Genomic DNA, 12,011 nt, shown 5'->3' with positions numbered 1-12,011 from the left:
TTAAAAAAAAGGCAAGAAGTTGGGTATTGGCTTTTCATGTCTGGTTACTTTTGTAGGATAACATCGATAAATTTTACCCTTTGAAATATAATTTTTACCAACAGAATTCTAATACAATACCATAAACAGCAACAGCGTAGATCAATAGTCTTTGAATTTTCGGAAAGTTTTTAACGAATGTAAGTTTTTTTTTAATAAATGGGGTTTACACAGAAAAAAAAGATTTTGGCGGAAAATTATTTTGAATCATTTTTGCTTAATGTGATTCATTCGTTAATGCAACGTGTTCAAACTGTACTTACATGTGATCAACCTGCAGATAAGTTGTATTCGCGTTCTCATCGTATTTCAAGATTCTGTATTGAGGCGGTCGCAAGTTTTCCTCGACATACGAAGAGCCGGCAGCGCCACCAAGTGGGTCGTGTACGATGTTTATGGCGTCAGTGTCCTGATATTCACCAGCGTTCTCGGATAAGAAGCTGCTCTCTGGGCTGTTTCCACCAGCGCCTCCACGATTAAGGAAGGATCCTCCATACGAGTAGCGGTACCTAATGTAAACTTGCCCCGTGAGTTAATGGTGTTTGACAAATCAATGCACATTTTTGGCTAATTATGCTTTTTCAAATAGGTCATTTTAAATAGCTGATTAATAAACTAGAAACTCATGCAAATAGTTGGGTGCTCCCTAAATCTTTTGGTAGCATTTTTAAATTCAAGTTTAATTATTGGGTTTACGAACCTTTACGCAGAGTTTACCTAAAGCTATTGTAGAAATATGTTTTTTGTTCTAAAAAAACCCTAAAACCATCCCACAGACCCTTAGGGGTAGAGAACCCCGGGCTGGAAATTATTGAAGCATTGCGTAAAAATAGATTTAAGTGCAAATCTTGGCAACCTAAGACCAACAGAAGCCAAACAAGCGGATTGACAGAACAAACATGATAGGGAACAAATACAATTGGTACTGAATACTGTACTTATGTGTAGATCCCTTACGTGCAGTGGATGGCGATTCTTCCACCAGCTCCTCCTCCACCTTGCGAGCTTCCACCGTTTCCGCCACGTACGTCAACCAAACCGTGTCCTGGGCAAAAAATGTATTGTATTGATTGTAAGATTTAAAACCTATCCTTAACCTTGTTTGATTCTTGGTAAACCTCAAAAAGGGGTTTGGCAAAAGTCTCGAACTAAACAACAAAGTCCGTGTATAGCGTTACTACAACAAAGAATGCGATAGAAGGAAGAAATTCGAGAGATTTCCGCGATTTGGAGAGTTATGTACAGATAGCTTGAAAAGCTCCTTGTTCGATAAAATTTGAAAAAGGCACTGCTTTAAACCAACCATATGCAGTAGTTTGAATACGAACTATACGTGTAAAAACATTCTCGAAAATTTAAGCCTTTTGACCGTTTTTACAAGTTCGATAATCTCTGCCTCAATGCAAGACGGGTAGAATAAATGCTAAAAAAGCTTAAAAACGTAACAAACCTGTCATATTAAAGGTTTTGATGAGCACAGTTCCGCCAGATCCTCCTCCAGAGTTTTGTCCTTGTCCGTTTTCTCCTCGCAACGCAAGCCAACCGTCCATTTCAATCAGGTCTCCGACAAACCACTGTAAGTAGCCACCACCTGATCCACCCTGGTCCACTATGTTGTTTCCACTGAGACCATTACCTGAGATAAGTTAATAATATTAATCTAGTTTTGAGGTTGTTATTCTCAGCATGTTGTTGGCATTAGTTTGCCCCTCACTGATTTTAATAAGTTTATTTATTTTGTGTTTATGCCTGACTTGTCCCAGCAACTTGCATGACCTTGCGCAAAGTCATAAAGTTCATTTGCAGTGGGTTTACAGTTGAAGTTGAATTTGACTTATATGCTAACTCATGTATGTGCGTTGAATAAATATGTTAATTTGTTAATTATTCATCAGATTTTATTAGAATCAGGCAGTAAAATAAATACACAAATTTTTAAAGCCTGAAACTAGTCAAAATTTTCAATGGGTTTAGTGAACAGCCAAATGTAACAGTAAGATGTTTTGGCAAAAAATAACGCCTTGGTATAAATTTTAAATTCTTGATTTAAAAAAAAAATACTGTTTGGTATAAAATTTTTATTCTTGTCTCATATATTGCTCCATTTATGAAATGTATTGTACGGTTTTTGCACACGTATGTGGTATTGATTTCGGTTCCAAGACTAAGATTATTGAGAATTGCTTTGGCGAAACAGCATTTTTTCTTACCTCCCCCGCTTCCTGGCAGACTTGGCGTAAACACTGAGTCGTAAGCAGTTGGTGGATTTGTAACATCAACGCCACCTCCCTGACCGCCATGTCCTGCACCGAGACCGTTTCCTATAAAAACAAACATAACAAATCGATGATAAAATCAGATCACAAGTGGAATGTTAAAAAACGTTAACAATAGTGTTGAATCTAAAACAAAGGTATTTTTGGGTTTCTTTTTAAATTGCTCCCACCGTTAACTGTTCGTCCAGCACCAGGCCCTTCTTCAGCCTTGTGTCCGCGTCCGTCCAAATGGAATTTGCCGCCACTTTCAATTCTCGCACAACTGCATTGAATCTCAGCGATGTTTGCGTACAAGTTGCCGAAGTATTTTATCTGTAAATATTTGATACATGTGGTTCTCAGATTTTGGTCCACGGAAAAAGGGAAAAATTCATGAAAAAGTCATTGGCCCTTATAAGATTGTATGTGATTACGGCGAAATTTATATATATGTATGTTACAATCTCAAATACGAACAATTTGTTTTCGAACGACCATGAACAATCTTCAGACATTATAGTCTTCTTTCACCAAGCAACGAGCTTAATGATTCCATTTTTAAATTCGAGGTATAACATTCAAATTTCATTTGTTTGGGAAATATATTTGGGTTTGGAAATAAGTTACAAGCGCGTAGGTTATATAAAATAGTACCAACTTAATAATATCAGCTCCTCGAGTATTAGACAAACAGTGAATTGTATCATAAAGTGATTTTCGATCACCGAAACCAAAAAAGGCTTTTCAACTAGGCGTTTTCACTGTAACATTTATATCAAATTCAGAATCAGAACCTACGTTTTATTAGAAATAATGCTCAAAAAATTCATCCTCTCAAAAAACAAATACTGTTTTTTAAACTAATTTTCCTAAACGGGGTGACACAAATCCTAAAAAAAGTTGAAATAATAATTTTCTGACCTTTACATCAGTTGACATGAGCAGCATGAAATTGACGATTTGAGTGAACTCGACAGTTCCACCAGTTTTCACGTAAAACCAGCTGAACGAAAAGTTGCCGGGGTTGGTCATGTGACTATATGAAACCTTCGTCGCGTTGCTGCCATCTTGCGGAATCGCGGTGTTCGAGGTTGAAATGAAAACAACGTCGCCGCCACGAGAAACAAAGAGCTTGTGGATGCCTGTGATGCGACCGGCAAAAGTGCTTCGAACTCCCTCCAAGTGTGTCTATGAGACATAAAAGCAATAATAATTTGGATTACATGATAGCAATTTGTACTCGTCCAGGTCAAAATCAAACATCGAGTTTCAGCGGATTCTCCACTGCGTAGCTCAGTTGGTAGAGTGCGAGTCCCGGAAAAACTCCTGTCGTGGGTAGTATCGCACCGCAGGATAAATTTTTCTAGTATTTTTTCTCATCAGGCCCATTGAAGGCGTCATACCGACTGACCACCATGCATTCCAACATATGGAAGGAATACATGATGACCGGCCGGTATGACGCCTTCAATCGGCCTGATGCACTATCATTTGTATATAATTAAGTAAGGAAAAAAATGGTAAAAACCGAAGTTGCTGTATATCTGTAACGTCAAAAATTACCCTTTTATTCATTTCTATGCTGTTTGTATAAACACATGTTTCTTCTTGACAATTATTGTGGTTATCTCGTTGTTTACAGAAAAGTAGTTAATAAACCATCGTTTACCACAGTAACATATCTGACTGTAACAACGCAAATAATTGCGCCCCTATTGAACACAAATAAAGACACACTTATAAAACTAAAGTCTACAAGAAAACAGCATTCATCGACATAAACGTTCAAGCCGATTGTGATAAGTGTGATATCGAAATAACCTGTTTTTGTATTTTTGTTCGTTTGAAAACAAACAAACAAATTAAACTAACTTACAGCAATATTTCAGTTCCTCAACTTGCAAACTCCAAAGTTTTTCTATGCACAATCGTTAAAAATACAAAACACCTTAAAACAGAATGTTTTAAAATAGAAAAACTTCTGTAAAAATATCAACCTCTTGGGGGAAGATAATTTCGGATCCTGCTTCAATCAGGAAACTGCACGGTGCGATGGTTTTGGTCCAAGATGACGGTGTATATTCCACAAACACCCGCTGTCCACCGAACATGTGAAGTAAACCGGTTCGATCTCCAATAAATTTGTGAATCTCCACTGTTACACTGATGTCAAGTTCCTCAGCTGTTCCGTTGCTGTGTGTTGCATTCTGCTCCATAAATAAATTTAATAAGAGTACATATTTTTGAATTAATACATACAGAACATGGCCACAGAGTTGTAAATCGCGTCAGGTTCGGGCACGAGTTTCAATAAAATGGACTTGGTTCGGGCTTGTCTTTACACTTGGCATGATTTGTGTCGCATTTTTACCAACGTTCTGGCATGTTTCGGGTTTTATAAAAAAAGTTGGTTCCATGTTCCCGTTATGGGCCTAAACTGTGGCCCGCAGCTGTGGTTTCAATTTGTGTTGCATATGGCCCGCCATAGTTTCGATTAGGTTTTTGGGTTGCAAACAATCGCGCAAAAACTTCATGGAACTTTACCGACAAAAAGGAAGTATACATGGTGCCGAAGCAACAAAATCCTACAATTTCCTTAAATCCCGTATATTCGTGTTCTAAATCTACCGTTGAAACTTCGGCCAGTGGGCGATAAAAATTTTACCTGATAAAAATTGATCCCCATTAAGAAAGTTTGGGCACCCCTTGTTTAATGTATCAAATGCAACAGCTTATTATTCTGCACTACTGTTGAAAACGTGGATATTACAACTTGATTTTTAACCAACCTGCTTATGAGCTTCAGAATCCGGATGGTAGAATATCAGTCGAGCGTGACCGGTCAGTTCCGCTTCATCGAACTCATAGTGACGTGTTCCTTCCTCCATGATGACGCTTGGAGGTGGTACGTCACGACCTTCATTATCAACATGTACGTATGTGTGATCCACAGCCAGGTAGGTCGTGTTTTGCTCGGGGTTGTACTTGAGATGACGATATTGCGGTGGACGCAGATTCTCCTCCACATAAGCCGTGCCTGTACAACACACACGTGTATGCATGTTTTGTTTAAGATGTTGGTTACTGTTTGTTTCCTTATTTATTGACAAAAGCAGGTAACGTACACTCACTTGTGGTAAATTCCTTAACGATCTATAATTGAAACTTAAAATAAGTCATTGTACGCCAAGGCCTATTAAAGGCGTCATAACGAATCAACCGCGGTCACTAAGCATTCCCATATGGCGAGGCACAGGCTAGAAAATCTAGCCTGCGGTGGGATTCTTTTCAGGACACACGCCCAGTTATGAATTAATGTTTATTTCAAAACCTAAAATGGTGTCAAAAAACGTACAGCCTTAGGCTGCAAACGGATAGCGATTTTAGGCAAGTATAGTTTATGTAAATAGAGTAGAAGAAAATGCACCATCACTTTTTTCCGTTATCGCGTACATTACTGTAAGGTTTTGCTTATCAATCAGCCTTTATTGGTTGGTTACCTGCTGCAGCGCCATGTTTCAAAGCATATTTTCCAGTGAGTGAGTTTCCGCCGCCGAGTCCTCCCGCATCAGTGTACGCTCCTCCGTACTGATATCTCCACGTGCAGAGGATCGCAATTCTTCCTCCTGCTCCGGCTCCTCCGCGGTCCGAACCTCCGTTACCTCCTCGAACGCTGAACTCACCTAAAAATAAAATCAATATGTTCACCTTGTTTTGGTTTTTGTGATGTTTTGGAAACTTAACATTGCAAATCACAATTTTAAGTCGGTCAGGGTTTTTGGGGTCAGGTTCGGGGTAACTTTGGCTAGACTTCACACTTTGTGTCGCAATTTCACTAAATTTTGGGCTTATTTTGGTCTATGTTTCAAATATTGTCATGTCGGACCGGGTTTCGGACTGGACAACTTGATAAACTAAATGAGTTAAAAGTCGCCGAATAGTCGGTAATAAGGTCAACTAATAAACACCTTATCATACATTTTAAGAAGCTTGGTGGTTAAACAAAAAAATGTCCATTTGGGGCCTACTCTGCTACTCATTACCTTGTATTCAGTACCACACACAGTGTACCAGTTAAAATGATCTTACCATGTCCAGTAACGTTGGTCGATTGTATAAGGATTGAACCACCGGAACCACCACCAGCGTTTGACCCAGTAGCGTTCGCTCCACAAGCTGAAAGAAGTCCGTTCATCTCCAACAATTTTCCTAACTTCCAGTGAAGATATCCTCCACCGGAACCTCCCTTCACCGAACCTGTACGACACAAAAATTGACCACTAAATTTGGTGCAAACATATTCGGTTGAAAGATAAAAAGGGCCAATTCCATACTTGTTTAGCATTGTAAGGTCAATTTAAAGTTGTAGTCTGTAAGTGTAAACCAAGTCATGAGTAAATAATTATCGGCTAATCAAAAGAAGAAAAATTACCCAGGCAAAAAAAACACTCATTTGTAAAAGGCAGTCTGAAAAAAAGCACGAAATAACAAATGGAAATTAAAAAAACACTGCATAGGCAATAGATAGAACAATTTAAAACAACAAATTCCATTGAGTTTCAAGCCTAAATTCTAGATCGGTTTCAACCTAAAACAAATAAATTTAATTTGTCAAAACGAAATTAGGCACAAAAAAGGAAAACTCAATTAAAAAGGGTAAGACTAAAAAAAAACTCAGGCTACGAAACATCGGTTTAAACAAAAAAATATTTGTCAAAACACCAACATCTACAATCACAAACCTGCGTTGCCTCCACCGCTGCCAGCTTCAGCAGGTTTGTACACAGAGTCGTAAGCGTTGCCACCAGTTTCGCTTTCAGGAGCACCACCAACACCTCCGTGTCCTCCACCAGTCCCAACATCGCCTACTATCTTTCCAGCACCTGGACCTTCCCCAGCATGGTAACCAGCACTGTCCATGTGCAGAACACCTAAAACACAATCATCTTGTCACTAGCTGCACTGATGAGACGTTATTGACCGAAACAGTGTGCAGTGTCTGTAGCTTATTATCAATTGGGTTAATAATTCTTTTACAATAATATTTTTGTACGAAGGTGCTGCGTTTTCACAAAAAATAGTGCCATTTCTGAACCATTTTTTAAAGTATTAAATTTGCAACAGAATAGTAATTTAAGGGCTGGGCCATTTTTTTTTGCATCGTCTGGTTTGGACACAGAACGTTAATAGGTGTAGATCGCGATCAGATTTAAAATGTAAATATGCGTCATAGAACCCAAACCAACCTGCTCAAGTATTTGTACACAGGTGACTTGCTACATGATGTACTACCTAGTGGGGATCACAAAACGTACATAAACCACATAAAAAACCAGACATTTGACGGTCCACCGCCCAGCCAACTTTTAACACTAACGCAACAAAATATTTTTGCACATGTTTATCGGCAACAACTTTAAACGAACTTACCTTCACTTTCGACGACACCATAACCAGAAGTGATGTAAGCGTGATGCAGGAACATATTTCCTTGGTATTGTACCTTAAGCAATCCGCTATCAATTTCCACAGGTTTCTCGATCTTATTAAACTCGATTTGACCGTTTCTCATCACAACCAACGAACCGAACATGAATGTGCCAGGATCGGTAATTTGGTGCTATTAAAGTAATAAAATTATAGCGTTTGCAGTATATGTTACCTTGATGCAATAAATATTGAATAAACGATTTCATTTTGCGACTGAAGAAATTCGTTTTACAAACGTATTTTTTAGAAATGTTTGTAACATTAAAGCTTTCAAGAATAAAAACTCGCCAAACAGTTTGCTACGTCATATATGTGTGACGTCAGATTGACCGAAAAGTGTTTGGCCGAGCAAAGAAGATTACGACAATATGCTCAAACAAGGAAAACGTTTACAATTCCTAGCACAATAGTTATCCAGTCTATTTAATGCCAAAATACATATCTAACTACTTACAAATGCGGTAAATCACATAACCAATTTGCCAAGAAGTTTTGGACAATCAGAAATGGGTGCGGTTGAGGTTTATCACTCCCAAGCAATTAAAAAAATTATGCGATCAACAGGTATGCAATTTGCTAGACTCTTCAGTATATAGTTGCTATTGTTACTGAAAAAACATTCAAACTAACAAAAATAGTTAAAAATGTAACAAAATACTTTACCTTGATTCCGTTTTCGATAAGAGCGGTTTGTGCAGTTGTTAGGAAGACAACATCACCACCGTTACCGATCTTCAGATCTTCCACACCCACCAACATCCCAGCAATCCACGATCGTGTGCCGACCAATACCGACTTTGTTGGCATAATCAGTTCAGCACCGACATCAACCCTGGAAAAATTTGAAACTTGTTGCAGATTTTCCAGATATTTCATTTATGTTTATTTGCATCCAGGGGCGTATCCAGAAATTTTTAAAGGGGGGGGGTCCAACAATTTTTTTGGGGGAAATCCCCAATGACGTCATTATGATGTCACACGTCGTTCAAAACGACGCATTATGCGGCAAAGCACTTTTTCCAAAATTGGCGGTTTCTCTACCCATCTAATTGACAGGAAGAACAGGTAATTTTAGCGAAAGCTTTGTAGTTTTCTGATTTCGCCGCTGCTATCTAGCTTACTCAGACAAACTGCAACTGCAAAATAAGCGTGACTGTCAGGTAATCAAAATCGTTGCTTAAAAAAACAGGGTCCAATTTCTAAAGAACTAAATCTCTTGCTGAAGCGGTAATCCTACTGTTAAGTTGCGCAAAGTCACGAATGCACTAAAGGTGGTAACTGCAGAAGGCATAAATTGTGCCTGGCAAGTAACAAATTACCCTAATAACATAACTCGATTTACATCGATCTAATGTTTTTGACAAACTATTACGTGTTTGGCGGATCAAAGCAACACAACATTACACGTTTTTAACACTTTTACATTGTTCAAATGCAAAAACAGTTTGATATGTTGCACTTAGTGCAGTTACCATTTAGCAAGAAACTGGTATCAGCGTCCTAGCCGGAACGTAACTTTCCGATTGTTAGCGCATAAACCTCCTTATTAAACCCTTGTTACGTCACAATTGGCGATTAGATAACAAGCGAATACAAGAGATTGAAGGCTCACGTCTTTGAGATAACGACTCCCTGTTATCACGCAGTGGTAAACGGAACGATTTTGGCCTATTTAATTTACGCACAACTTTTTGAAAAGGGGGGGGGTCCGGACCCCCAAAACCCCCCCCTTGGATACGCCACTGTTTGCATCGCATCTTTTTTGTAAGATACCTGAGTGATTTTGTACATTTAGAAAACATGCCTGAGCTACTAATAAACTGAACATTATTCAGACAACAACTTAATTATGTTTCTTTACTATTTTACGTTTTGTGTTTTTAGTTAAATAATCATTTGTATGTAAGTGTTGTATGGTCACGAACGTTAAATACGAATTCTAAAGCAAAGTTTAACACGTATTCAAAAGAAATAAATCCATACTGCGTTAGGGTTTCACTAAAACAAATTAATTTCGAAACTGGACCAATAAAATAAAATCTCGCATAACGCATAACGATGCAACTTAAATCTTGATGGTTGTTTTGACCTCACCTGTAACTGCAGGGAGCAGCTGACTCATTAGCGGTGTTTCTCAAATATTCGACGAAGAGAGTCTGGTTGCATCTCAGATGAACTTTACCCGTGCGATCGCCCAAGAATTTGTGGACTATGGCAACTGTCTTGTCGCTGCAAAACAATATAAAATTAATTAATAAAGCGTTTATTTAAATGCAGTCAGAAACAATTACAATTATACTACAAGTGCACACGTATGTTTTTTCACTGGTTTCATAATCTGTTGCATTTAATAGGTTTTTAAAGAACAAGGCACTTAACTCGATAACCCATGGTTGTTTTGGTGTCCTTGCTTTTTTTACTAAACCGTTTATCAACGACAATTTGATAAACTGACAATGAAAATGAAACTGCACTACACGTATTATTAAATTTGTCCCCAGCTAAGCGTAACAGCTGTTTTCATTTATGCCTGACTAATGTTCTCTGGTTTTTGGTTGGCTGGTTTTGGCCATATGGCAACCTGTATGACCTTGCAATTAGTCTGTTTAGTTGCAGTTTGCAGTTTTTTTTATTGTATTTTTCGACAATCAGGCGACAGTCCGAGAACTGAAAATTGCCCTTTGTCGTTCACGGGGTTCGATCCCAGGACACTCCCGAGGACGAAATATGGGTCAGGCGCGCCAGGCCATTCGGCCCAGTTCCCGCCCCAAGTTAACTTTATGTTTACTTTAACGTGTTTCTGCATCTACTATATATATGATGTGTAAATATATTTTATGATTGTATCGATTTCACAATTCCATTTAAGGCAATAAAATAAATAGTTTACAAATAATTCTGATAGTTTATTTTACCTGGACGAGTCTTGGCCCAAACCGTCATGAGACTGATGGAAAAATCTCACGTTGGCGTGTCGAGTGAATCTCGCTTCACTGAACTCGTAATCGTCGTTTTCCCGTTCGTCTTCTTCTCTTAAACCACCTTGAATCATTGTGTACATCCAAGGCTCAGCGTACCTGCAGTGAATTCATTAAAACGGATATGGCACATTAGCAAAACATTTTTCAATTTGTCTCAAGTTGATTTGGTAGAGCTACTAACTCAAGAACTCACACTGAAAAAGCTTGCTAAATACCGATAAATGGAAGTTATTTAAAATTAAAAGGGAGACTGGGATAGGGCCAGGGGCTAAATTTAACAGAAAAAAAAAATTTTTTTTTTTGTTTGATTTTATCGTTATTATTATTATTATGATTATTTATTACAAAACCACAGACCACCCCTAATAGTCTTACCCTTCAGCATTTTTTACACAAATTATATTTAAAACATTTGCGTGCGCCATCTACCGGAATTTAGCAAACCTGTCTAGTGTGAGTTCCTGTGCTAGATGTCGTATCGATTTTAATAGTTTTTCATTTATTTATGCTTGACTAAGTTCCATGCATGACTAATTTTGTCCAAGTGACAAGTACTAAGGAGCAACTCGCTTGACCTAGCTTAGTCTGTTCAACAGTTAAAGCACAGATGTAGTTGACTTAATATTTATTCTGAATGTGTTTCGAAATCAATTATTGCATTATATGTTATACGATTATGTTTATTAATCGTCTGTTTATGATTCTATTTGAACAAGGCAATAAATCAGGTTAACATAATACGACTATGATTAGGTTGAAAACTAACTTGTCCTGATGCAAGAATTCGTGTGTGTCTTCAGCATCTACGATCACTAGTGTATGATTGGCGTAGACGTGAGGCACAGTAGCTCCTGCTTGTTCGTATTTCATCTGCGCATACTGCGGTCCACGAGCTGTTTCTTCAACGTACGAGGTCCCAGCGGCACCAGGAATTTGCCCACTGCCTCCGACCGAACGCAAATAACCTGAAACCAAAAAGTAAATGATTAAAGCGGATTCCAGTGGCTATATTTTTGCATAGGAAGGAGAACGATCGTTTTTTTTTACTTTTTTAGTAGGGACACTTAACTAAATCGAATAAGATACGTATTTGGTGAAGAGAATAATTTTCTTACCAGGGAAATCGTACTTCCATTTTGCGCGAACGGCAAGTCTTCCTCCCGAACCTCCGTGACCTTGATTGACCCCATTGCCTCCATTTACGCGAACCTCACCATGACCTAAGATAAAAAATTCAAGACATCAC

At 38.3% G+C, this 12,011-nt stretch overlaps 1 protein-coding gene across 1 annotated transcript in view; it reads right to left on the bottom strand.

Moving 5' to 3' along the window:
- LOC145215084 (uncharacterized) overlaps window positions 1-12,011 on the bottom strand; it is a 69,812-nt gene that overhangs the window by 38,836 nt on the left and 18,965 nt on the right. Inside the window, exons 29-45 of the mRNA XM_080083733.1 lie at window positions 11,881-11,985; window positions 11,532-11,730; window positions 10,700-10,861; window positions 9,879-10,013; window positions 8,448-8,616; window positions 7,725-7,914; window positions 7,037-7,225; window positions 6,384-6,551; window positions 5,795-5,977; window positions 5,084-5,331; window positions 4,292-4,501; window positions 3,216-3,482; window positions 2,486-2,627; window positions 2,250-2,360; window positions 1,490-1,675; window positions 997-1,084; window positions 303-548 (exon numbers count right to left, since the gene is read on the bottom strand). Of these exons, the coding sequence (XP_079939859.1) occupies window positions 303-548; window positions 997-1,084; window positions 1,490-1,675; window positions 2,250-2,360; window positions 2,486-2,627; window positions 3,216-3,482; window positions 4,292-4,501; window positions 5,084-5,331; window positions 5,795-5,977; window positions 6,384-6,551; window positions 7,037-7,225; window positions 7,725-7,914; window positions 8,448-8,616; window positions 9,879-10,013; window positions 10,700-10,861; window positions 11,532-11,730; window positions 11,881-11,985 (2,998 nt within the window). The remainder of the gene's footprint in view (window positions 1-302; window positions 549-996; window positions 1,085-1,489; window positions 1,676-2,249; window positions 2,361-2,485; window positions 2,628-3,215; window positions 3,483-4,291; window positions 4,502-5,083; window positions 5,332-5,794; window positions 5,978-6,383; window positions 6,552-7,036; window positions 7,226-7,724; window positions 7,915-8,447; window positions 8,617-9,878; window positions 10,014-10,699; window positions 10,862-11,531; window positions 11,731-11,880; window positions 11,986-12,011) is intronic.

Source organism: Phallusia mammillata, chromosome 2 (genome assembly GCF_965637545.1).
Source record: "Phallusia mammillata chromosome 2, kaPhaMamm4.hap1.1, whole genome shotgun sequence".
NCBI lineage: Eukaryota > Metazoa > Chordata > Ascidiacea > Phlebobranchia > Ascidiidae > Phallusia > Phallusia mammillata.
This window is presented reverse-complemented; position numbering and strand designations above follow the sequence as displayed.